This window comes from Haliotis cracherodii, unplaced genomic scaffold (genome assembly GCF_022045235.1).
Source record: "Haliotis cracherodii isolate W230 unplaced genomic scaffold, xgHalCrac1.p SCAF_2, whole genome shotgun sequence".
Lineage (NCBI taxonomy): Eukaryota > Metazoa > Mollusca > Gastropoda > Lepetellida > Haliotidae > Haliotis > Haliotis cracherodii.
This window is the reverse complement of record NW_027266275.1, coordinates 35008602-35035761: the sequence shown is the minus strand read 5'-3', so window position 1 is coordinate 35035761 and position 27160 is coordinate 35008602. Positions and strand designations below refer to the sequence as shown.

At 39.8% G+C, this 27160-nt stretch overlaps 1 protein-coding gene across 3 annotated transcripts; it reads left to right on the top strand.

Annotated features, from left to right (window-relative positions):
- The first annotated feature begins 1635 nt into the window (after positions 1–1635).
- On the top strand, positions 1636–26014 carry LOC139468024 (mediator of RNA polymerase II transcription subunit 12-like). 3 transcript variants are annotated; one of them, XM_071249692.1, is made up of 17 exons: positions 1636–1712; positions 3191–4168; positions 4700–4765; positions 5111–5243; positions 5574–5713; positions 7189–7263; positions 10974–11103; positions 14271–14398; positions 15355–15794; positions 17043–18094; positions 18951–19045; positions 19742–19809; positions 20819–20871; positions 21456–21512; positions 22677–22808; positions 24120–24515; positions 24919–26014. In XM_071249692.1, the coding sequence occupies exons 2-17, from the start codon at positions 3196–3198 to the stop codon at positions 24923–24925; spliced, it is 3945 nt and encodes a 1314-aa protein (XP_071105793.1). In that variant the 5' UTR covers positions 1636–1712; positions 3191–3195; the 3' UTR covers positions 24926–26014. The 3 variants fall into 3 exon arrangements, with proteins under 3 accessions (XP_071105793.1, XP_071105792.1, XP_071105794.1); XM_071249691.1 differs by having other exon boundaries at positions 24117–24515; XM_071249693.1 differs by lacking the exon at positions 21456–21512 and having other exon boundaries at positions 24117–24515.
- Positions 26015–27160: the final 1146 nt, after the last annotated feature.

The following is a 27160-nucleotide window of genomic DNA, read 5'->3' as shown; positions in this document are numbered from 1 at the left end:
CAGCAGCAATGTTGTAGTTGCATGATGCGGCCTGTAAATAATTGTTCTGAGCAGCCAATCCAGTCGGTTTGGTGTATAGGTGTATTCTAAATCGTCTTCTCTTATTCAAATATTCCTTAACATGTAAACATTAGATACATGAATATAAATCAACATTTGTTCAAATATATCTTTACATGTAAACATAAGATACATGAATATAAATCAACATTTGTTCAAACATTTATTCAAATGTTCCTTTACATGTAAACATTAGATACGTGAATATAAATCAACATTTACACGTACTAATTCAGCCATTCACCTGATTAATAGACTAACATTTAGTCGCTGAAATAGACATATGTTTTCCAACAGTCTTTTAAAAATGTAATAGAAAAGAAGCCCATTGAATCTCAGAAATTTGAGAAATCTAGACTGACCAAACGATTGTAGGCTTGTTTCGGAGTATTCGGATATTTCTTTTAAAGAGCTTGTATATATGAGTCTACCTGATGAGACCTGAAAAGGTATTAAAATTAAACCCAATAAAGAGGTTTTTGTCCATAAAAGGTTTCGTGTAATGAACAATATGTCACATAACTAAAACGTCCCCTTGAACTAACTTTAAAAAACTAAACCAATTCCATCCATATGCGTAATGGTTAGCGGGGTCGAGCGTATACTAGTAGTCCCTGAAAACATGTTATGTGTCAGGTTAAATAAAAATATTTCCAGAGGGAATCGCCGAGTATTAAGGAAATGTCAAGTCTCATAATTTCACGCCAGCTGAGAATGGGATTAGGTGAGGAGTGAAATGAAACGGGGTGATATGTTCTGGGGTCTGTAAGAGAGCCTATCGTGTGGTTAGCGAGACGACGGAGAGCCTAGTTGACACAATCAGGGAGCCTATAATACAGATATAGGCTCCCTGTTGAATCATTAACTGAACCGAAGTGAAACATTTCCGAAGCCCGATCTTGCTTTCCCACGAAACTTATTCATTCGCCTATTTGGGTGTTGGGGATATTTATTTTTTTAATGTGAAGAATCGTCTTGTCTATTGGTCCATGCTTCCACATACTGCAAGGCTGTATAGTGTCATGTCATATTTTTGTGTTTAATCCATCAAATAGAACCAAGATCTACGAAGAAATTACACACATGACATAGCAATTGTTAGGAAGTCCCTCATTTAGAACAAATGACCAATCCCTGTACCGAATATCTGTTGTGGTAGATCTACGTCTTTGGTTATCAGTAATGAGGAAGAAGAAATGACGTGTGCACTGTAGCAATTTCTCTGCAAAACTCGAAATATTATAAATATTAGTCGGACTTTTCTCAAATTACCTTGGATGAATTCGTTAAAAGAGATAGCTGACACATCACTAACCCTAAGGTGTAATTCATTGCCAGGGGATGCTCAACCCTTTGTAAAGGGGGGCTCGGAAACACTAGTAACCCTGAGGATAGTGGGCCACGCAAGATCAATGAAGCGAGAGCCTTAGCCGGCAGCCTTGACCAATGAACGATAAAAACTATCCCGGTAAACTGCAGTGTTGCCATGACGTTTAATTCGTGCGTTAAAACATTTCCCCTTTCCGCATATAAATCCTAATTTTGTACTTTGCCATTCTCTGCTAGGCTACAATCCAGGGACTTGAGTCGCAGCCATTTTGCGTAAACCTCACTAGTTACGGAGTTTCTTGCAAGGTGAATTCATTATTACGGTAAGAGGAACTGTGAACATCGGGTGGATTGTTTTTGTATGCAATTAATCAGTAATTTGGCTTCGGTTGCTGTATTTCCAATTCGTTCATCGTTTATATCAGTAGGCCTAGTTACATGCGTAAGATGTCAATGCCAGTGCGCGCTGTATACCTTCGAAGCCAATGTCCCCGATCGGCTTCAAATTATAACAAAATGTTTGATATAATTATATGCGTACCAATTTTCATGAGTCATTTAGTTCAAGATATGAATATGAAGATGTGAATAAGTAATCAAGATAAATCAAAAATATGAAGTGAAGTGTTTTTTCAAAACAAGATGGCGACCCACGTGGAAACACCACAGGTTTTGTTTTTGATCTGGAATCATTCCTCAGCGTTCACTTTCTCGAAAAGTTTGTTTCACATTGTCCATTTTTATCTGTGGGAGAACATCTCTCAAACAGGCAATAACCCTTGAGCCAAAATCAACACTGAAAATATTTGTGCCCGATATTGCCGGTAATATAAAGGGGTGTTTACCGTTGATTTCTAACCCTAACCGTGAAAATCATACGCCCTAGCTAGAAGTATTTAACAGTAAGTCTTCCTGACATGGATGTGAGCTAACCAGACAAGCGGTTTGATCTTGAATGATGCAAATTAGTGTCATGGTCGGTGAAAGCAACTGAACTTCTCTAAGACAATGTTTGGGAGTACTGCACTTTACTGGGCGCACTTTTTCAGATCAAATTAGTGCTGTAGGGGCTAGAATGTGCTTTGCCAGCTCACCAGCTAGCCAACGCTCTACCACTGGACCACGAGTACTATCACATGTAATCAGTGCTCGTTGAACGGGTCAATAACACACATGCATAATTCCGTAAACAATGAGTGACGTCAAGGTCCGCTCTCTTGTTTATCTTTTCTTGAAACCACACCCGACCTTATTTATGACCATGACTTACCAATCGGATTAACCAGATTAACGCTTGAAAGGGTAAGAATTTATGGCCTAACCCTAGCCCAAAGCATGCTAACCCTAAGGACTGAAAATGTGTGTAGGATCGTAAAGACATGTAAGTTTCCCTAAGACCGAAAAGGGGTGTTGGATCGTGAAGCGAGAGTCACTGGAGCCTGAGGTACGGTAATGGTGTAGCGAGACAGTCGTGGCACTATAGCTCGGTAAATGAGCGGATGGTAGAGCTATGGCTGTGCCCAATAAACTGCATTGTTGCCAAGTGTTTAAAGAGTTGTGTTCTAATTTTAGTTAAAACGTCACTATGATTTCATTTCTAGTTGTACACCTTTATGGTAAACGTTTAAGGTATTAATTATTTGTGCACTGTTTTCCAGTTATTTTTGATAGGTGTCGACAAGATATAGAAGTTTATGACAGAAAACACTGTTACAGTCTTGAAAATCTGCCTGATCCTGTGAAGTAGAATATGAATTCTCACCCAAGGTTGTTGTTAATACATGACAGATTTTAATTTCAGACAGAATGGATGTAGAGGATGATGTTGTTATGTCAGATGACAATCTGGAAGGTGATTGTGGGAGTGACTTTGGTGATGGCGTGGCCTTTCCAAGTGAATGGACTGTGCTTGATGAAGCAGATGAAGATGGTGACATGGCAAACATGACTGTTGTGGAAGAAGTTGGGGATGAGGATGAGGATGTACAGATTGTGGAAGAAAAAACTATAATACCTGCAAAGAAACCTGCACCCAAAGTTTCACCCAAACCCACACCCAAACCCACACCCAAACCCACAGATAGTACAAAAGGCAAAACTGACAGTAAGAGTGTGAGCAGTAAAACAGATAAGGCAAAAGTGACTGAGAGCAAACCAAAAGGCAAGGTTGATGATAAAGCTACTGCAGCACCCAAAGCTTCAGCTAAACCTGTTCAAAAGTCACCTGCTGAAAAAAAGCCAGCTGTTGAGAAAAAAGGCTCGGTGGACAAGAAACCTGCTGTTGTGAAGAACGTGGCTGAAGAGAAGAAGCCTGAAGATGATGATTTAGAATCTATTGAAGGGGATATGGGAGATGAAGATATGGAAACAAACAAGAAGAAGGATACTCCAGTAAAGTCCACGAAACAGTCTCCTGCCAGATCAGAAGCTCCACCACAGGACTCTTCTGGGAAATCTCCTTCAAGCTCATCAAAGAAAGATGAACCAAAATCTGGAGTGAGTGATACTAAAAAGCCAGCATCATCACCAGCTAAAAAAACAACACCTTCAAAGAAAGTACCTGAAAGTTCAGAGTCATCACAAAATGCAAAGCAAGAAGCATCAGTTGTAAAAGATGATAAGGATGATGATGTGAAGACAGCAGAAAAGAAAGCAGATGAAGTTGAAGCCAGAATTAAACGAGATATTCAGAGGGAAAAGGCAAAGGACGTGTTGGCTGAAGTATTCTCGACAAGTGTGATCCAGATGTTGACTGAAAGAACAAGTGAACTTACAGCCAGTATGTTTAGCTCTTGGTTCTCTGCTTTCGCTAAATGTGAATTGTGCTTGATGATGCATTGATAGTCATAAATAAGTGCATTTTGGTAAACATCTGAATTGATTTCTGATAAAATACGAATAAGCCACGAATGTATGATACCAATACCTTGAATACAGAGAGGCTAATTACTTGTTAATGAAAACTAACATGTTGGCCTTGTCTTGAAAATAAGATTTGAGTGGTAACTATAGACTCCCCGTTCACAATATACATTTTGAAAAATGTCACCTTTATTTTTCCTCGTCCCTTGTGACGAAACTGGCGTTGCTAGTGGAAATATCAAATGTTTAAATAGTGCCTATACCCCTAACATAAAAATATTGTTGTCCAGATATAAATTGTTTGAATTGTGCTGAAAACAAAACTTTAGATTTTCAGTTTGCCCCAGGACATGTGATAAATAGCTGATCATATGTAATCCTGCTGTGGTAGATTGTTAATTTGAAAATTTGTTCTCTTGTTTACTCAATTATTGTCAATGTTCACTAGAGCTGAAGATGGCGCTGGGAGATCTTGAAATTTCTGAATTGGATGCAGAGGAAAAGTCTTGGGACCGTAAGTGATTTATTTCTGTCAGTTTTGCTTTACATATTTCATGTTTATCTTGTATAGGTTGAACATCAGCAAATTAGGCCTCAGGTAATTTGATTTTCTTGGTGAGAAAAGTGATTCATGAATTAGTTATCATTTTTGTCATGATCATCTGTGTTCTTGGTGTGATTAATCAAGAGATATCTTTCCACTTTGATTTTTAATGTCATGTTCAGTGATGATTGGAATTATGAAGGGTCTTCAGGCCTTCTAGGGACCCCTAACCTTCAACTGTTAACATAAGGATAAAGAGAAGAGTCCTTTAACTTTCATGCTTAGTTTCCAACTGTGTTTAATTTTATATTTCAGGCACAGCCAAGTGGTATGTGAAGGTATCGCCAATGGTACAGGAGGACATGGCTCATGTGGGGATAAAGAAAGCGATGAATATTTCTCAGGACTCAGCATTCTTCTATGTTGGCAAGGGTAACAAACGTGAAGGGTAAGCATGTTCATTGATTTTTGTTATGGCCCTTACCTATCATGACTAAGCAAGTTGTTTAATTAATGTGAACTTGTCCGAAACTTTTGATCATGAGTTTCTATCCCAGTTCGCCTTGGTTTTTTGTCGAGGTTGTCACCACTGTAGCCATGCACGTGGGTTCACCGAAGTGCTATTGTCTAAATCTTCACCACTTCGGACCTTCCTCCCTCATCAAGTTCATGTCCCAATATAGCTGTAAATACTGCCCAAGTTGTGTTAAACCCAACTCACCCACTTCAAGAGTTCCATTTAAAGCATCACCTTTAGTGTAAGTTGATAATGTTTCAGACAGATGATGTTCCTCTTCAACCAGTACAAGGATGTGCAGCTGATTGTCAACAAGCTGTCATGTGTACCCTTCAGCTCTGAGGTCATTAATCTGGTTCTGAAGAGGAAGAAGAGTAAAACAAATGTAGACGCTGAAGTTGGTGAGGATGTATTTATTTGAAATAGGACATGTATATTTGTGGTTGTTTTTTTTGTGTAAAATAGTGCAGCAGTAGCCAAGTGGGTAAAGCGTTCATTCTCATGCTGAAGGCTAGGTTTCACGGCCCTTGACATACTTGATGGCCTCAGTTAGAATAGGCACCCAGCACAGCTTTGATTGTCATCAGTGTTTGAAAAAGATGTTACTCCCAACAAGCCAGGCATAGCCCATCTTGAAAGTTTTTAAAGTAGCAGGCCTCATTTGTGAATACATGAAGGAGTAGATAATAAACAAGTTATCATTTTTCTAAGATACCCCCATATTCTTCTTTTGTCTATACTGAATGGCATTCCCTGGATAACTAAATACCTTTGATTGAGACATTATTAATCATGTAAAAAGCAGTGGGCCAGAAACGGCATACTTAATATGAAAATACAGTGAGTGCAATATCAACATTTGTGTAGAAAGAACACATCAACTCAAATTTTATCAGCGTTTCTTGGGCTTTTTTGTTTGTTGTTTAACACCATACCCAGCAGTATTCCATCTTCTCGGGGCAAGGGAGTTAATGTCTTTAAAAGTCAAGTTTCCACCCTTGCCGAGTTAGGCTGGAATTCCTGGGCTCGATCGTAGCTCACCTGTGGCTATTACGAGTTATGTCCCTTCCATGCCTCTCCTATGGACCAGATTCCACCTTTCGTATCATTTGCATTTGCTTCCAACAAAATGGCGGCACCCTGTCAATACGATCTGATCGATAATCAAGATCTGTATTGTGATAAAACGAGTCTCACATCGCAAAGTGCATCAAATCACATGAGAACCTTGACTTAAACATGAAAATATTTTGAAAATATTTGTTTGATTATGAGTTGGCGGTGCACATGCATTGCAAATCCTGCAATCGACCGAAATCTGCATGACAGTTTACTAAGCGGATTTTGATTTTGTTGCGCGATTTTGATTGGACTATGCAAACACTCATTAGTCCAGCCAAAATGTAACTCCATAATACCAGCCAAGTTTGGCAAGGGTGGAAACTGGACTTTTATAGTCAGTTAACTTCGGGAAGATGGCAATATTCCAGCGCTATCATGCTCTATGACAACGGTCAGTATAAATATTTGAGTCGTGACCAAACAGTTAGGAATCAAATTCATCCCCGACTGAAATATTGCCAGCCATGGCCAGACACAAATTTGAAATTTTGTTTACACATACTTTATAAATTAGATTGCGTATTTCAATAGTAGGTTGTACTAGTGCATGTTTTGTATAGCTAAATTGACCTCTTATGACTATCAAGACTGTTGACATTATTCTTTCACAAGTAAAATTGGAATCTCATCTGGAATGTTTGAAATGAAACAATTTTCTGAAAAAAATATTTTTTTTAAGGATCCCAACAAACTCCCCTCACTTTATTTTTTATCAAATGGCTAGTCCCTAAATTCCTTTGTCTCTTCCTTCTAGGTGAAGTGTCCATATACACCAACTCTGCTGCTAACCTGACTATTCCTATCCGGGGTAAAGAATGGGTTGGAGACGGTAAGTTTTGTTTGTTTGTTGTTTGACGCCGCGCTCAGCAATATTACAGCTATATGATGGCAGTAATTGCTTACACTCATCTCCAGAACTAGACAAGAGATGTAGAGTGATTGTGGTCTTGAGGGTTGACAGCAACACAAAGCTGTATTTTATCTTTTTTGATATTCAAACATAGGTTAGATTGTTTCATTGGTTTCATTTTGATTTCTCTTGAATATGCTCTGTAGGCATATATATTCCTCCATTGCTGCAAACACTACCCCTTTTTCCCCCTGTTGTCTCACCCTGTAGTCACGGTTTTGTGTAAAGGGAGAAAAACAGTGGTAGAAAATCTTGAGACCCCGTTATCATTGGTGCTGTCAGTTGACTTTCTGCCTTTCAACTTGTCTCCCTTCATATTATTTTCTTCTCATCACTGTCATGTTATTCGAAAGGAATCATATGGTTTCTGCTTTGACATGGAATTGTGGATAACTGTAAGAATCTTGTTACTAGTGTTGTCTAAAATACCTTCTGTTTCTGGTTATGTGTATGTACAAGAAATTTCATGGAATAAACATGGCACAGGGAATAACAGACTTGTATAGAAATTGATAAGATGTGTGTCACCCTTAACCAAAGATCAAATGTGCCTTCAACTACCTTTTTAAATAACATACAGAACAGAGGTGAATATCTTGGCAACAACAGACATTACATGGTCAAGAGACTTCAATCGTTCAGCACATGCCATTAATGACCATTTGAAGTGTTAAGAAGATGCAAATCATTGGCTAGTCATGCCAGAAGCCAGTGTGAATGCTCACCACTAGCATCATGTGGCAGACCCTTTGGGGACTTGGTGCACATGAGATATTTTCCATCTTGAGTGACCACTGGAAACTGTTTTGCCGAACTACCAACAGTAGATTCGCTGGGTCTGATTGCTCTTGGAATCATTTGAAGTCTGTCGGGATTCTGGGCATAGACTGAAGACCCTTACTGTGTCACCTGATGGACATGGTCAGAAAAGTGTCGGTATTCTGGAAAGCAGTGGATTCTCACCCAATACAACATCAGAAGAAGAAAACTCTCACATGATGTAACATCACCAAGAGAGTCGCACCAGCCTACACATTAACAGAATATTCTCCCTTCTCAACTGACTCCCCAGTCCGGACATCAGTGGTTGGTCCAGACTGTACAACATCAACAGAAGATCTCACCAGTCAACAGTCTGTCCATAGCAGAAACAGCATCAGAAGATTTCACTCATCATTACATCAGTCATAGTTCCTCACCAAACATCAATGAGATCTCACCAATCTGGACTTCAGTGGTGTTTCCTTGGCTGACACATCAATAGAAGGTCCACTTGTTGTGACATCAGTTGTATATCCTCGGCTGACACATCTACTGAAGATCTTGCCAGTGTTGACATCAGTTGTATATCCTTGGCTGACACATCTACTGAAGATCTTGCCAGTGTGTACATTAGTGGTATATCCTCGGCTGACACCTCTACTGAAGATCTTGCCAGTGTGGACATTAGTGGTATATCCTCGGCTGACACATCAATAGAAGATCAACCAGTGTTGACATCACTGGTATATCCTCGGCTGACACATCTACTGAAGATCTTGCCAGTGTGGACATCAGTGGTAGATCCTCGGCTGACACATCTCCTGAAGATCTTGCCAGTGTGGACATGAGTGGTAGATCCTCGGCTGACACATCAACAGAAGATCTTGCTAGTGTGGACATCAGTGGTATATCCTCGGCTGACACATCAACTGAAGATCTTGCCAGTGTGGACATCAGTGGTATATCCTCGGCTGACACATCTACTGAAGATCTTGCCAGTGTTGACATCAGTGGTATATCCTCGGCTGACACATCTACTGAAGATCTTGCCAGTGTTGACATCAGTGGTGTATGCTCGGCTGACACATCTACTGAAGATCTTGCCAGTGTTGACATCAGTGGTAGATCCTCGGCTGACACATCTACTGAAGATCTTGCTAGTGTGGACATCACTGGTATATACTCGGCTGACACATCTACTGAAGATCTTGCTAGTGTGGACATCAGTGGCATATCCTCGGCTGACACATCAATAGAAGATCCACCAGTGTTGACATCACTGGTATATACTCGGCTGACACATCTACTGAAGTTCTTGCCAGTGTGGACAACAGTGGTAGATCCACAGCTGACTCATCAATTGTATATCTTGCCAGTGTGGACATCAGTGGTAGATCCTTGGCTGACACATCAATTGAAGATCCACTCGTATGGACATCAGTGGTAGATCCACAGCTGAAACATCAACAGAAGATCTTGCTCGTCTCGACAAGAGTGGTATATCCTCGGCTGACACATCAACAGAAGATCTTGCCAGTCTGGACATCACTGGTATATCCTCGGCTGACACATCAATTGAAGATCCACTCGTATGGACATCAGTGGTAGATCCACAGCTGAAACATCAACGGAAGATCCACTCGTATGGACATCAGTGGTAGATCCACAGCTGAAACATCAACGGAAGATCTTGCTCGTCTCAACAAGAGTGGTATATCCTCGGCTGAAACATCCAGCAGTGTGGACATCAATTGTTGGTTCTCACCTGATGCGACATCAGCAAAAGATTTCTGCCAGTGTGGACATGGAAATAGGTTTCCAGGTCTGTTCCACAGCCAAAGGTTGTTGCTGGATCTGTGGTTTGCAATGAAGATTTATCATGTTTCTCTTCTGCCATGATTGAAGACCTGAACTACACTATTTCTGGTCGATAAGAGAAGAATAGGATTTGGGAAATTTATGTGTTTAATATAAGCAATATATTATTCTGTGAATAGATGGCAAAGATGTGTGCCCAACAGTGAACATTACTGCCAAGAAGATGTCCTTGACAAGTCCAGAATGATGACTACAACAACCTGATTCACAGATTTTATAACTTCATCAGCAAATCACCATTAGCTGGAATCAGTTGACAAGGACAAGATTATCCATAATTAGGCACCAATGCGTGGTGAGCTGTGTCTAGATTGATTGACAAGTGTTTGAAAAAACTAGGCACCCTGCAAACAAACTTGTTTTGGACAAATCTTTCATGATGATACCTGGAAATGAACTGATGTATTGTTTTATTGGGAAAACATCTGGTTAGTTTGGTCATTTGTACTTTGTGGTCTAAGTAGTATTTGGTGTCTGAGGCTTTAGTTAGTTGGACAATGCAGTGTTTTCAAGGCAACATAAAGCTGTTCTGTCTAAAGTATCCATTGGTGAACAGTAAGAATGTAATTTTAACATTCTTACAACATGTGGGTGCTGAATTACTTTATCCTAATTCTGTGAACTAAACTTTCCAAGACATTTCTTTCAGGTTAAATCCTGTATTGCCAACTGATGATTGTGACAATATTTACTCTTCTGAACTTATCTATCATGATGAGGTCAGACAAAGGCTACATAATTGAGCTCCCCAGGGATTGTATTTCCTCTCCTTTATTCACTTGGTGATGAAGTGGCTATGTGAATAGGAGCTGTTCCAAGTTAAAACATGCTTGCTTGCTTCCAACACAACCAAGGGAGTGGCTCCCATTGAATGCAGTAACGGATTCCATGGTCTACATCAACTAGACAAGCCCACACCCTGGATGATCTATCAAGATCAGTGTTGGGAGAAGAGCTGCTGTATCATGTCTAGGATTGTTTTGTTTCAGGAAAACTTAAAAATAGACGATTATGCCTCTGTAACGTCCCAGTGGGAACATCAAGAGAGATGATTGAAGTGATGGTGCCCTACACACTTAGTGTAAAGTTCCAGACATTGAAGGCTGGAGAGAGAGCTGGGTAAGTAGTCACTATCAGTAGGGGAATCTGTGAGGAAGGATGCAGTCCATTTGCAGCCTATCCCCTCCTCGGACATTGGAGTTTCCAGTCATACATTCCAGTGTTTTGTTTTTTTGCGAAAACCTACATTCCATCACTCAATCTCTCAAAATCATCTCATTCCTTTCCTCAAATCATTTATCATTTGCACACAAACTACACTTACATTTGGTTAATGGCTTTGGTTGGGATTCAACTGAAAAGTGTTCATATTCAACAGTGCTTGCATCTGTCTATGCAGGAAGTGAGGAGTAGGAATTGATATGGCTTGCTGCATCAGAACCTGCAGAATTTAGTGTTGAAGACAATCAGCTGACTTACGACTGCACTAGACCAGTGAAACCAATATGTCAAGATCTTAAGAAGTGGACAAGGTCCAATCGACCAATAGTGTTTGTTCCGAGTTACTTATTCAACTCTGCAGACGATCGTTGGGCAAGATCAGTGTGGATGCTGATCACATACAATCAGTGGGGTACTGAAAAATGTTATCTGTATAAGGTAGACATTTCATGTCGCTCCAGTTCATAGGATGGATGGACGAAAGAAATTATCTTTGTATGAAACCATTGAAATACAAACAGAATTCTAACAATAACCAGTTCATCTGTTGTAACATGGTGCAGAGTGTTCGTATCGTTACAGACAGGTTACTGGTGCATTGTTACAATATCTATTTCTGATTGATTTCAATAACATGAAGAGAGTCCTTAAAGTTTGGCTTGAGAAGCTGCTGAGGGTGTCAGTTTGTCTGACATCCCTGCTGAAGGTGGTTGAACAACACAGGACCATCATGTGCCTACCATGTACAGTCGTATCTTCTTCCTGTGTAATCTGAAATGTCTATGCAATGGGATGCCTCAATCAGATGGTGTACATGAACTGGTCCATTTGATGTTTTCATCAGATGTTGTGCATGAAATACAATGAACACCTAAATTGGTTCACAATGAACACATATGTATGTGCACACGACTTGCCAAGATCCACTCATTGTCAATTTGTGCTACGCATGGCCTTGGACTTTCTTAACTTGTGAAGTTCATGTGACAATGATGTTGGAATGTGATGAGAAACTGTAGACTGTAATGCTGTTGTACCAGGACATGAACATATATGAAAGAATCCTAAGATAGGCGCAGTGTAAACATGGTGTGGTAGAGAGAAGATGAGCATATATGATCTGTCACTTTGACAGGGTTCAAAGTTAACATGATTCCACTAGTCCGTGACTAGTAAATGTCAGGAGGAACTAGTGACATTGCTTTGTAGATCACCGCTTTTACCATCAGGTAGATGGCAGCTCTGTAGCAGATCATCTTTGCGGTGAAAGCAAAAATTAATTTCTGACCCTGATGCATTTACTGTTACTTCTGCAGATTTCATGCTTTGATCAGATGTTGGTGGTCATAGCTGAACAGAAAAGTCCAAACCAGTGCCACACTTAGAAGCAATCTTATAAGTGCAATTGGTTAATGTTGAGATTTCCATTAACATTGAACAGACCTGATGAGGATCTATCAACTTATTTTAGCATGGACATGGTGTGCAGTGATTTGTTCATGATCTGTCAGATGAGGGGTTATTGGTTTGCAATACAGTCATAGTGGACGAATCACAACGTTGTATGTAACATCATAAGGAAAAAACATGGCGTTGAGGAAGAAAATAAGCAACCACTTCTTGGGAGTCATTTGTCAAGAGCATTTTGGGAAGATTTTTGTGCAGATCAAGTTTAAATTGTGATTACACCCTTCAAAGGAGATGCCCGCATGATACAAATACATCATGCTAGCCAAAATGTCTTGCAGAATGATTGAGACATGCATGTGATTGAATGGCCTTGATGAGACAGATGGTGCATCATATACCGCTCATGCTCCTCATTGAATGGATGTTTCCCTGTAGACTTTAACTCAAAGTGGTTTAAGTTAAGAGGATTGTATTCACTCACCTTCAGACGTCCAAAGATTTTTCTGCTAAGAATGAGAAAGAGATTTAGTTGTGAGAAGCAGAGGTGATTTCTCAAAGACTAATAGCTATCACATTTCTGCTGGTCTTGACATGCAGATTTCATCTACATTTTTCCCTATTGTGTCGTGTGTTGAGATGTCGCAGATATATTTGGAATGAGAAGATGAATGAAAATATATTTGCACAACTAATCTGAAATTGCTTTCCAACTTTTGAGCAATGCAGCTCATCTAAAAGAAATACGCTCCAATGGTGTTGGTCAATGTTTATCACAGCATCTACTATGAACTGAGAACTATGTTTCCCTACATGCACACACAACACATGATACACTTACCTTACAAAACACATGAGGAAACTCTGTCAGCTGTGGTAAGAAAATAGAATGTAGAATGACAAGACGAGAATATCGTGAGGTTTATTGCGTTCGGTACATAATTACCATTTATGATCTTGTATGTAAATATAATCACTTTAAAAAATATCACATTATTCCTTGAGAAATCTTTTTCTTACCAAGGTAAGTCAGGAGTATGTATGTGCAGTATATAATAACCTAGCAGTTTTCAGAATTAAGCATAAAAGACAAGGGGTTCTTGTCATGACAGCAATATTTATAGTTTAAGATTTAGAGGGTCCCTGGATTCAAAGTACTATCACTTGAAACCATAAAGACCTAAGGCCACACATTTTTTGTATTGTTTCACGGGCCAGCCCCTACTGAACATGCTGGAAAAGAAAAAATGAAACAAAAAAGTATTTATTTTTACTATGTCTGCCCCTAGTAATATAGTCCCTCTTATGCAAGAAAAACAATTATTTTTTAATTCCATGTCTACATCACTATCAATAATTCAAGGGGCCACCTGCAATTTTAACTCCATGGCAGAATGACTTTCATATAAATAATAAAATGATTGACATAGCTATCTATATTTATTTTTGTTTCGACCAACCTTGTGTTGAAACATAAAAATATAACAGTGTGACCTAAGGACCGATGCCACCTGAATATGTTATGAATGTGTTGTGCTTTTTTCCTGGTCAAAATACCTCTTAATTTATGAATATCACTTTTCCTTTGTCCATGTTCATACTGGGCATTATTCACATTAATATGACTGAACATGTTCCTGCAACCTTGCTGATTTCAGAATTGCCACATTGGAGTGTTCAAGCACAGCAGTGGCGAGGTCTGTGAAAAAGTGTTATGCAAGCATCAAACTTGGCAGTCATGATGTTGTACTTCGCAGAGATGTGAATGATGACAAAGAAGAAAAAGGTGGGTAAATAACTGATTGATAGGTGTGTTGTGTTACTCCTCAAAGCTTCATCAGAAGATGACTCTGTCTGGACCACCTCTGTTGGCTAGTGGTAGAGTGTCTGCCCGGAGAGTGGAAGGTTGGGGGTTCCATCCCTGTCCACATCATACCAAAACATGTTAAAAGATTGTTGTTGCCTGGCCAAGTGCTTGGCATTAAGGGGCTCAAACAAGGACTTGCCAGCTCGGAGTCAGTATACTTTGTCTGAGGGGAAGACATGTTAAACTGCAGCATGGTATCTCAGATGGCTAGCACTATAAAATATGCATAAGTCCAAACTTGTGTGCAGCATGCGCATGCACATGGCTATATACGTGCAATGATCTTGGACATGATGTTTAGCCCCATTTCACCTCACCTTTCTGTCCTACTATATAACTGTTGGTTTATGTCTATACTGTCAATGTTAGTAAAATCTTTCTTGTTGCTTATTTGCTGAAATGATGATTGAGCTGCTGTACCCCAGCCGATGCCCAGGTTAAGTCCCCAGTATCTGATTTGGTTCAAGTTTGTTTGTGTTTCATTCTATCAGGACAGTGAAACATTACTGGTAGTATCAACCACTGGTTTGTCTGTCCCCGAATATTGACAGTTAGATTGGATATGGCTTGAATGTTGCAGCAAAATATTATGGTTCACTCATTCATTTACTTATGGAATCATTATAACATTGTGCTGGGTTTTTCTGGATGAACATTTGCCTTGGTCAGTATTATCATGAGACTGGATGCTAGATATATATTTGACAAATATGAAAAGATTTTGACAATATTAAATTAGTTTTCTGCATACGACATTTCAGTTTCACAACAAGATCAAATGCTGCCTGATAATAAGTAAAATAAGTTAGTGTTTTTTTGTTTTTGTTTGTTATAAAAGCTTTGCAACGATAATGACTATAATGTATGTTTTGTAGAAAAAGAAACGGCCAAGCCTAAGCCTGCCAATTCCTCTGCTTCAAGTCGCAAAGATTCCCCTTCACGAAGAGAGCGAAGCAAATCAGACAGTCGTTCTCACAGAAGCCAAAGCAACTCAAACCAGCGGAGTGAGCATGGTAACAGTAGAGATGCCAATAGGAATGCCAACAGGAATATCAACAGGAATACTAACAGAGTTGAACGATCTGGCAGGAAGGTGGATACGAAACTCAGTCTTAGACAGGAACAGGCGAAAAAAATTCGCGAGCGTAGTCGCCAGTTCTTAAATCAGAGTGTCACAAACCAGAATCGTCTAAACATGTCCATGCAGAAAAGGCCCATTCAGAGCGCACCAAATCAGAAGAGACCTACTCCTAATGAGGTCATCAGACGCAGTATTCAAGAGAGGGCCATGCAAAAGATACAGGAGCAACAGCAGGTATGCAAAGATACCTGCAAAGTACAGACCTTTTACAAACTGATGGCTTCTCAAATTTGTTTAGATGCAGCAATCAACATCAGTTGACGTTCTCAAATTTTACTGCAAATATTTGTGGGTGCTTTCATAGATGAAATCTACTGAATTGACTTCCAACAGTAACTCCTTCCAAGTTTAGATTTGATTGTTTTTCATTCATTAATAGTACGGTAATTTTGAATTAAGAACTATTTTCTGAAAAAGATTTAAAAAAATTAAACCTTACTCAGTATTTATGTGATGCATATGGGGGACTCAGGGTCCCAATCCACTAGGCGTTTGCAGCGTTACAAGTCTTAAGACCTATCATATCTCTATAGTTGGTCATGTTATGAATGTGGTAGCGATGTGATCGCTTTGTTGACCGGGGCCCAGGTTATCTTTCCTCATGCTATCAACCACCACTATGTCTGGTCAAGCTGTAATACAACTGACTTAATGTTAGGGACGACCTTACTATATAGTATACATCTCGTAATCTTACTGGGCACCTCAATAGTTCTTGTACCTCGATGGCATGGATTGTTGCTCCCAAGATCACTCCTTTGACTGTCTGGTCCAGACTTGAATATTTACAGGCTCCTATCATATAGCCAGATTATTGCTGGTCACAAATACTGAGTCATACATTAGCAATGCACCAGATGGAGGAAACAAAATGGTAGTCAAGTACCTATTGCCATGGGACTTTTACAAAACATGCCACCGGGTGATCAATTCTGTTTTCTGTATTTCAATGTGACTGTCACTTGGTAATAAAAAAAACAAAATATTTTGTTAACACAGGGTATATGATTTCTACTAATGACCATTTTGTATGGACAAATATAGTATGCAGGCCCTGTTAACTTTTTACAAAAGAACCCATTTGTTTGGACGAAGTCTCTTGACCAACCTAGGTCATATGCATACTGATGATGCATAATCCAAAACAGTAGGTGATATAAAGCACATATTCCACTAATATAGTGTTGCCCGCCCTTGGGTTGCTTATGACAGGTACTTTGTTTAACAAACTCAGTGAAGAAAATCAGCATTGATCAATCCTAATTCATGTGTCATAAAAGTTGAACAAAGAGCAAGAAACATTTTGCATATGACATATTTGAAAGGTCTGTAAGCATGCGCCATTATGATCCATTATAAATTAACTACCGCGATAATATAGCGTACCATCCTGTATATATTTGTGTAATATTTTATTATCAGCAAGCAGCACTGCAGCAACAACAGCAGCAGATACAGATGGTGAGACAACAGCAGATAGCTCAGGCTGTGCAACAGAACAACATGGCCATAGCAACATTCCAGGCCCAAGCTCAGGCCAAGATACCAATGATGGAAGGAACAGGTGATGGTCTGCTGGGGCCTGTTCCAATATCTAGAGCACAGAATGTCCAGCAGAACATGCCTCCTCATATTCAGATAATGCCAGAGATGAACACCAACATTATGGTACAGCAGGAAAGGGAGAGAATGAGAAGTGGTTCTTCATTGAACAGGGAGAGCATGGATTCTATGGGAAGAGAAAACATGGGTAGACACAACATGGGCAGAGACACCATGGGCAGAGACACCATGGGTAGAGGCAACATGGGCAGAGACACCATGGGTAGAGACAACATGGGTAGAGACACCATGGGCAGAGACAACATGGGAAGAGACGACATGGGAAGAGACGACATGGAGAGAAATATGGAAGGCATGAGAAGAAACAGTATGGAACGTATGGGGAGAGACAGCTTTGACAACATGGGCAGAAATAATATGGAAGACATGAGAAGTAGTATGGATGGCATGGGAAGAAATAATGTGGACGTAAGGAGAGGGAGTATGGAAATGGGGAGGAGTAATAGGGCTCAACTGGACAATTCTTATGGCCAACAGAATGAACCTGCAAGAGGTGATAAATATGGACAGGAAAATCAGTATAGAAGTGGAATGGACTCTGGATTTAATCGGCCACAACTGAACCGAAATGAACCATTGTCAAATCTTGGAGGCATGAGAAATGAGCCAGGGAGGATAGAAACAAATCGCGCTGCTGGAGCTTGGGCTCAGAGATCTCCGAGAGGTCCCGAGACTTCTACCTTGTCGCCGAGAGTATCCTCCCACTCCCCAGCCCGAGGGCAGGATACATACGACCGAGGACAGAACATGCCCTATCAAGAAGTCAGGCAGGAAGTAAGGGATCAGGACTGGGGTCGAGGCTATGCTGATACCCAACTGAAATCGGATGATGCCTATGTGATTGACGAGAGGTAAACTTAAACATGATGATGTAGGAAATTAATCATGTTAACAGATTTCACACAGTCTGAGACACCAGTGTTAATTTCATTTTGCAAAGCGATTTGAGCCATGGTATAAATATAATCCTAAATCCATCACAAGAAATATTTTCACCCTATTTTCTTTTTCTTGTCACCTTATGTTTCTTGGTTACACCAGAAACCTGTGATCATGGGTTGGAATCCCAGTTCGCACCGATTGTTTCTAGGTTGTCAGCACCCTATCTGTTCAGGTGGGTTTCATCAAAGTGGTAAACATCTAATACCTGCATCACTTTAGGCTTTACCTCACATTAAGCTGACACGCTGTGATATGAACCAAACCCACTCATTTGTCCTCTCACCTCGTGTTCCTTTTCACAAAATGTATATCATGATTGTCTGAAGTATTAACATGAAACTGATGCAGTGTTTCTGAGCTGGTACCTGGATATGTCATGTTGTCACTGGATTGTCTGGTCCAGACTTGATTATTTACAGACCACCGTCATGTAGCTGGAATATTGCTGAGTTCAGCGTTAAACAACAAACAAACAAACATACCAAAAGACGTTAAATGAAGGTACTGTTTCCCTGCCCGGCACTTGGCAATAAGTGGCTGAAAGGAGGACTGGTTTGCTCAGTCAGTATCTGAGTGTCTGAGTGGCGTATTCATGTTAAACTGTGGCATGGTATCTCAGTGGGTTAAAACTATAAAATCAGCGTTAGTCCGGCTAGTACAAGCAGACATGCACACGCAAGCACATGCACATCGCTATGTAAGTGCAATAATCTTGAATGTCACCTCACCAGAGCTGGTAACTAACTCTGACTCAATCACCATTAGGAGACCAGAAGCTGAGAGACGAGGAGATACATGGAATGCCAACTACTCCCAGGATTTAACATATGGAAGAGGAACAGAAGATGCATATGGTGCAGGTAAAATATTTCAACATGACATCCCAGTTGTGTTGACTTCACAATTTCCATAGTGAAAGGTGTTGGCAAGCATGGCATTTCAAGTTTCCTTTTAGCTCAGTTGCTGTTTGACCAGTGGAGTTCATCAGATGCCTTTTGCATCACATTGTGCATGTTGTGTGTATTGGTTTACAAGGTAAATAATTGCTGTTGGATTGCATGTGATTTGAAAATGAGGCCCTGCAAACATGTCTCAACTATGTTGGCAAGATAAATTCAGTGTTTGTATCTGCATACCAGATACTTTAGTTAGTCTTTAAGGAGAGTTGACTTTGAGACAACCTTGTGCTTGTTCTGTGGTCCTGTGTTTTAATGGTGACACAATAGCACCATTGCTAATTGAAGGAAGTGACTATGTTAGGAACCCAGGGATTCTGGGTTAGAATTTTTCTCCATACTGGTTGTAATGGCAACTCAATGTATCAGGTTTGATGACTTGGTTGATGGCGTGTCAACCTACCCTCACGCCATCAATCATTGCTCATTTCTCATGCCTCATTGAACAATAGACTGTCTGGTCCAGACATCGATTACTTTCAGCCCATCATAAAGCTGGGATATTGCTGAGTGCAACATTAAACAAACAACCATGCACACACCTTTGTTTGAAGGACTGAAATCAATGATTTGTTTATTTTTAATCTTTGTTTAATTCAGGAATGAAGCGTCCAGGTCGTGGGATGGGCGAAGTTAATATCAATGAGAAACGACAAAGAATGGATCAGGTAGTTATGAGTTTTATATGTGTGTTGTGAATGTGATACAGTCATGAAATAAGACCTGACTTTATTGATAATTTCTTGTGTGTGCACAGTTTGCCCTGTCATCTAAGGCATTGGAATTATGATGCAAGAATGATCACCTACAAGGGCACTAGTATGATTTCCATTTCGAAATCTTCTGATATGATTTACATTAAGCACACTTGTAGCACAAATATCATTAACTTGACCTTATTACTTGGCATGTGACTTACAAGTCAAAATGCTCCCTAGTGTCTGACATCTCCAGCAACAGCCCAGATTAGAGCTCGGGGAACTATTTGTTGGTGGGAGGGGCTTTGTTGCAAAGCTTTGGGTACCAGTTGCAGAACTTGTCAAGCAGTCATTCTATGGACATATGAGACATTGGAAACAAAATAAAAGGGTAGGCTAAGCCACTTAAATAGAAAATAATTCAAGAACAATATATGGAAATGAGGATGCTGCTGACGCTGTGCTAGCCTCTGTTTGATCTGGACATATGTTCCAAGAAAAGTTGCTGTCATTGTTTCCTTTAATGACTGCGGACACAGGTGGCCCAGTTGTCTAAGGCACCGCAATTCACTGTGCAGAGTTGTGTCCCTTGGACATGCCAGAAACACATGATTGTGGGTTCAAATCCCGGTTTGCCCCGATTATGTTTCTAGGGTTTGTCAGCATCATTCCTGTGCTCGTGGGTTTCACTGATGTGGTAAACGTCTTAGACATGTATCACTTCGGGCTTTCCTCCCACATTAAGCTGACACACCGTGATATAACTGGAATACTGTTAAAAGCAGCGTTAAACCAAACTCATTCACTTTTTTAATGATTCTGCTTTTAGGTGTGAAGTTTATACATATTATTCATATTATTCATAATGAGGAACATGTTTTTTCTGCTTCAAGCACCTCTGTCAGTTTGATTCTGTCTGTCTGTTTTTGCTGTTTTTGCTATTGATGTTCCATAACACATGGAACTGGTTGTGTTGCAGGAGAGAATGTCAGATATCAGAGAGGACAATTACCAGATTCAGGACATGGATTGGTAAGAGAAATTAGTACCAGCACTTTGCAATAGATAATGATTCTTAATTAGAATAGCCTCAGCTCCCAACGAACTGCTGATACAGCTTTATGGAAAAGAAGAGATGTTTTTGTGATCACATACAAATGCTTCATGAATACGATTGATCTTTGGAGCATAAGTGTTTTGTATGCTTCACCCAACACTGAAACATACTCTCTTGATCTGTGTATGCCAAAGCATTTTGTTGATGAATATAGTGGTTATCTGGAGGCCATGGTGGCTCTTTGGCTAGTACTTCGATTCATGGCCACAACAAGCTCTAGTCCGAAGCCTAAGTCTTATAAGATTTGTTTGGTCTAGTATGCACAGGAATGCCATATATTTATGCTAAAAATCTAATGAAAATGATGGCCAGTGACTCTGTGGCTGGCAGAGTGTTTGGGGCGAATGGACAAACAGGTTGATTTTCAACAATCGAGCCTTTGGCATGTTTGGTATTCAGGACACAATTTGCCAAGTCAACACATTGTGACCACCTTATTTTTGTTTAAGAATATGTAAAGCATTTTTGAAGCTATTTTACTCAGGAAGTTATGTTGTAGGTCGAAAAAAGAAACAGGAGTATCTGAACAGCTGGGTTATAATGGCAAAAGACAGCAGTAAGTACAGGGTTAACTAGCCCTACTACCATAACCACAGTGTTTACACTGTAGGACGTTAACAAAATCTGCTGTGTAAATGCCCTGAATCCTCAGTATTTTGGGGCATGAGTTGCCTGTTGTCAAAGGTGCCACGATCTGCTATGCTGAGTTGTGTCCCTTGGGCATGCCAGATACCATGATCTTGGATTCAAATCCTTGTTCCTTGCCCCATATCTGTGCTTGTGGATTTCACCAAAGTGGTAAACGTTGAAGACCTGCATCACTTTAGTGTCAGTCTGACAAAGTTTACATTTACATGTGTTAGACACGTGCAGAGATGCATCCCTTTGTGTGCAGGAAACGTGTTTGTTGGTTTTTATTTCGATTCACCCTGATTTCGTGGTTTGTCAGCACATACATGTGCTGACAAACAGTAAACTGGTCAACGTCTAAGCCCTGCCTCAGTTTGGGCTTTATGTAACTCCAGTACATTTTTACCGTGGCATTTTTACCAAACTCACTTGACTCATTCACCATGACATGGTTGACCTATTCCCAGTCAAAATACTTGTGAAGTTGGCAGTAGTGTTGTCTTTGTTACTTGATTGCATCAGTGTTTACCTGGCTTCAGTGTCCAAACAAGGACTCAATTATGAAACCTGTGATTGCTTATATTCCAATTAGATTAATTTGAAGGTGACAATAAAATTGAATGTAAACACATGAGCATGATCAAAAGCCTGATGACAGATGAGATTGCTTTTTTAAGTTTGATACATGTTTCTACTAAAATATTATGATTATGTATCTCAGGGAATCTTGTATACTTGAATGATACTTAGTAATGTTATTTTTTACATTCTCTTTAACTTGGTGGATCGTGGGGTATAGGATGGTATTCAGTATGTCTATCTCTCCATTACTCATGTTGAAGTAGGGGCGGTCAGTTGCCTATTGGTTAAAGCGTTCGCTCGTCGCGCCGAAGACCCGGGTTCGATTCCCGACATGGGTACAATGTGTGAAGCCCATTTCTGGTGTCCCCCGTTGTGATATTGCTGGAATATTGCTAAAAGTGGCGTAAAATCAAACTCACTCACTCATGTTGAAGTATGATGTATTATACTACACTCAGCACATCCAGTTATGTAGGTTTAATGATGGAGAAATCAATGATTTGTTCAGGAATCAGCCCTGGGGCTCTGGGATGAACCAGCAAGGTGACATTGGTGCTACAGATGGGTTCAAGGTTCACGACTATGACCACGGACATATGTCACAGGGGGATGACATGTACGAACAGAACCGAACAGACAGGTCAGTATGGTCACAGAGCAGAGATAGAAACTAAACATTTTATACCACTAGTACTTATTATGATAACATATAAAATCCTTCAAAATGGCCCCTTTTACCAATACTTTATGATACCTTAACTATTGAGCAGTTTGGCAAGGACTATATAGGAATTGTGCAAAGGAATAACTATATCGTCAAGTTATGCATGCCTATATGTTGCACAGACCGCCTCCGTGGTCTAGTGGTAGAGCGTCCGCCTGGAGAGTGGAAGGTCCGGGGTTCGATCCCCGACCGCGTCATACCAAAAGACGTTAAAAGATGGTACTTGTTGTTACCCTGTCTGGCGCTCAGCATTAAGGGGCTAAAACAAGGACTGGTTGGCTCGGAGTCGGTATACTGTGTCTGAGTTGGGTATTCATGTTAAACTGCGGCATGGTATCTCAGTGAGCTAGCACTATAAATCGGCATCAGTCCGGACTAGTACAAGCAGCCACACAAACACACACACGTACATGCACGTCGCTATATAAGTGCAATAATCTTGGACGCGACGTTAAACCCCATTTCACCTCACCTATACGTTGCACATGCTTGAATTTGGCAGTCCAGCCTTGTGAACATGAGGGCCCTAAATTTGAATATATCTTGGCAAGGCCTTAAAATTTGCAGGGCTTGGATTTGGCAATCATGGTTACATAAATAAGTTGTAAACACATTGGTTGAATAAATAAGTTGACAGTATATTGATAAATAATTATGTTTTTACAACTAAAGCCATTTAGATAAATAAACGTGACATTTGGATCTTAATGTTAGCCACTAAGAGTATGGACATTGCTTTCTAAAAGGTGACGTAGGTATTGTAGGAACGACATTGTATTGTTTCGACATTCATAAATTGGTATCAATACAGTATTGACATATAGATATATCGATAATGCCGCCGTCATATAGCCGGAATATTGCTGAGTGCAGCATTAAACAACAAACAAACACTCACCCTAAGTGATTGGTCTGTATATCTCATGAGGGTAAAGTCACTCTGCCTTACCGACCTTGACTGCTCGTGCTGTAGTGACTATGTTTATTTAATGTTATTGTTATTCCATGCTACCTCATTTGATCCATGTTTTGATCTAAAGCAAGTTATTAGAATTCCAGAATTCTAAACTCTAAACATCAACCCTCTTTCGCGTTTTGTTTTACAAAATATTTGTTTTCCTCATGTCAGGCTGCATTAGCAGAAGAGGAATATGATTAATTGTGAAACTCACAAAGCCTTTAGTTGTACCACTAAAAGCAAATCTTGAATTATTCTTCTTTAAGTAGCTGGAACAACTCAACTAGTATGATGCAAAACACTGGTGCAAGGCCAGGTATCCTGAAGAAAAGCCTCCAGCAACAACAGAATTATAACCCGAGGACACAAAACCAGCAGCGCCCACAGAATCAGCAGCGTCCCCAGAATCAGCAGCGCCAGCAGAATCAGCAGCGCCAACAGAATCAGCAGCGTCCCCAGAATCAGCAGCGTCCCCAGAATCAACTACGTCCCCAGAATCAGCAACGCCAACAGAATCAGAAGCGTCAACAGAACCAGCAGCGAGGTCAAGGTCAGCAGGACATGATGCAGCAGCAGAGGATGCAGCAGCAGATGATGCAGGCAGCTGGAAGGTTCCAACCCAAGATGGTTCTTTTGCCTACAAGACTCCTGCCAGGAATGAAAAGGTTTGTAAAATGTTGGAAAACTGGGCTTCAGTTTCCTGTGCCTATCTGAAAATGTTCATCACAGGCTCTATGAGACAGTGTTGTTGTTAGCGTAAGTAAATACTGTTTCATGGCACATCAGCAGTAATTACAGCTATCACAGGGACAATTCTTGTCAGCACAGGAAACCAGTGGTTGAGAAAAAAAAAAATGATGTGATCATCACTTTGTCAATGAAAAAAAAAAATTCACTTTTTAAGGCTTAAATGTTTAGTTTTCGTAGACTGTTAACTACTTTCGTATTGAATATCAAATTGAAATAAAGCTCCCCAATAGGTTTGGATGGTCAATGGAGGTTGAAAAACTAAATGTTTGAGACACATGCACAGCAACAACTCATTTATGCCATTTTTCCTTGTTTCAGGAAATAGAGTATTCAGTTGACCAGATGAAGACTCTTTGCAGTGACGTGCACAGTAATATGGATAGTGCTAACATGGACAATCACTTTTTGTGTGATGAAAGTGGAATTCTACTTCCACCAAGCCAACATTTGCATGTTGAAATATACAGGAGACAGCTATGAATCCTGTGTTGTATTCATTGAGCAACCACATACTGTTCACTTGAAACTTATACTTCAAAAGGTGTTTTGTGTTTCTGATACCCTGGTGTATTGTCAATTCCTTGTGGAAATCGTGATAATTTTATGCTCTCATTCTGTGTCATTCTGCGATGTGTCCATGCATCATCATCATGTGTGCTTCAATCTAGGGCTAGACAATGTAATTGTGAAATTACAACATTATTTCAGTATTATTCATTAAATGTTAGACTGATACACCTTATGGTTTGAGCTAGCAGACAAAGCAGTGTTTTAACCACTGAGATGTTAGGTCTGCCAACTGAACCACAATTTACATTTGAAATAGAATGGACATTATTGGATCCTCTTTTTTTTTGCAAGAAATACCTGAAATTGAAACATCACATGGTGATTTAAACAAATTGTGATATCCCACATGTCGATTTGAAATAGTTATGAGTTTCTTATTGCTTGTTTTGATATTATATGTACTACTTCCTTAAACTTGTTTTCATGAGCATTGTTGTCGTTTAGCTTAAATAAGACACAAGATTTTTAGGAGATGATTTTAGTGTATATGTATGACAAAACAACTTGATTATATATTAGATGTTGAGTTGTAGTTTTGCTGTACATGAATTTTAAGAAAAGCACATGTGTTGTACTTAAGGTTTCACAGAGCATACATTTATCAAAGTTATTTTTTTGTAAAGAGCACAAAGTGCTTGAAGGAACTACCTTTGGTGTGTGTCATTCATCAGGGTCATGAGAATCATTGATAAGAACAATACTTCAGGTATGTTAAACTTGATTTCATACTCATCAGTGTCATCAAGGGTTGGATACTGTCTGGAAGGTATCCATTAATCACTCTTTGTTTTTCTTTCCCTCACATGTGATGTAATCATATCAATGTATTTGTCAAAATAAATGTTCCTGCATACATTATTTGTCCTTTTTGCTTCCTATGGGATTAGGGATGGGTGACACCATGGTGGTAGCTTTGTGCCCAGTTCAGTTTCTAACATGGGTATTTTGATGTATTAATGAAGGTATTACATTCAGTTCAGCGATCTTGATTTGTCTACTCATGTTCAAGTGAGTGAATGTCGTTTGGCCCAGTCAAACCAGTGGTTGTTGGTGTGAGCAACAATCACAATCTTTGGGTATAATGGCACTCAGTTAACCAGGTCACATGTCACTACCCTATCCACACTTAATCTGATCTTATAAGCATGTAGGAATGTCACAACCTTGATGGACTATTTTGGCTGGTGTCTCTCAGCAGGTATAATGTTGTCTCTCTTGTTCAAATTTTATGAATTTTAAATTTTTTAATTTTTTTTTTATGCATTTATTAACCTACCTTTGTGGCTTTATAGTAATCAGCTTATCAGTCCGTCCATCTGTAACAATTTTGTGTCTGGACCATATCTCTAAAACTAACCAGTATTCTTTCATGAAACTGCACACAGAGAGCTCAGGTTGTCAGGGCGATCTTTCATTTTCTGATGACTCTTATTTATGGCAACAATATTACAACTGACACCAGTCCTCAAAGTCACCGAGCCTTACTATTTAAATGAGCAACGGGGTACTGTGGCACTATTCTAACCAGTGTCCACGGGATGAATTGCTGAAGATTTTGAGGCAATGACCCGGAGGTTATATATATTAATACTCGAAGAAAAGATGATTATGAGTGTTACCATACATTTATCCAAGTCCTTCCAACACAAAGACCAGTCTCTGAGGTATTACAAACTTTGAGTTACTGCCCATTTTGTTCCATTGAAACGTTTTACATCAACATGTTCAAAGCTGTGCAGAGTTTTGTCCCTTGTGCTTCTTCGCAAAGGAAGGGAATTAACTGTCTGTAACAGTCGAGTTTTCGCGTGGAAACTGGACTTTTACAGTCAGTTAACTCGTTTGTTTGTTTAATGTGGCACTAAGCAATATTCCTGCTATGTGCCGGCAGTCTGTAAATAATCGATTCTGGACCAGACAATCAAGTGATTGATGTCATCAGCATCTATCCACGCAATTGGGATACGATGACATGCATCAACCACCCGATACT

Bases quoted from the DNA above. Each gene is read 5' to 3' on its own strand.
- LOC139468024 (XM_071249691.1), top strand. From the start codon at position 3,196: ATGGATGTAGAGGATGATGTTGTTATGTCAGATGACAATCTGGAAGGT. The intron at 5,714-7,188 runs GTGAGGATGTAT...TCTTCCTTCTAG, and splicing joins AAATGTAGACGCTGAAGTTG to GTGAAGTGTCCATATACACC. The intron at 19,046-19,741 runs GTAAAATATTTC...TGTTTAATTCAG, and splicing joins AGAAGATGCATATGGTGCAG to GAATGAAGCGTCCAGGTCGT.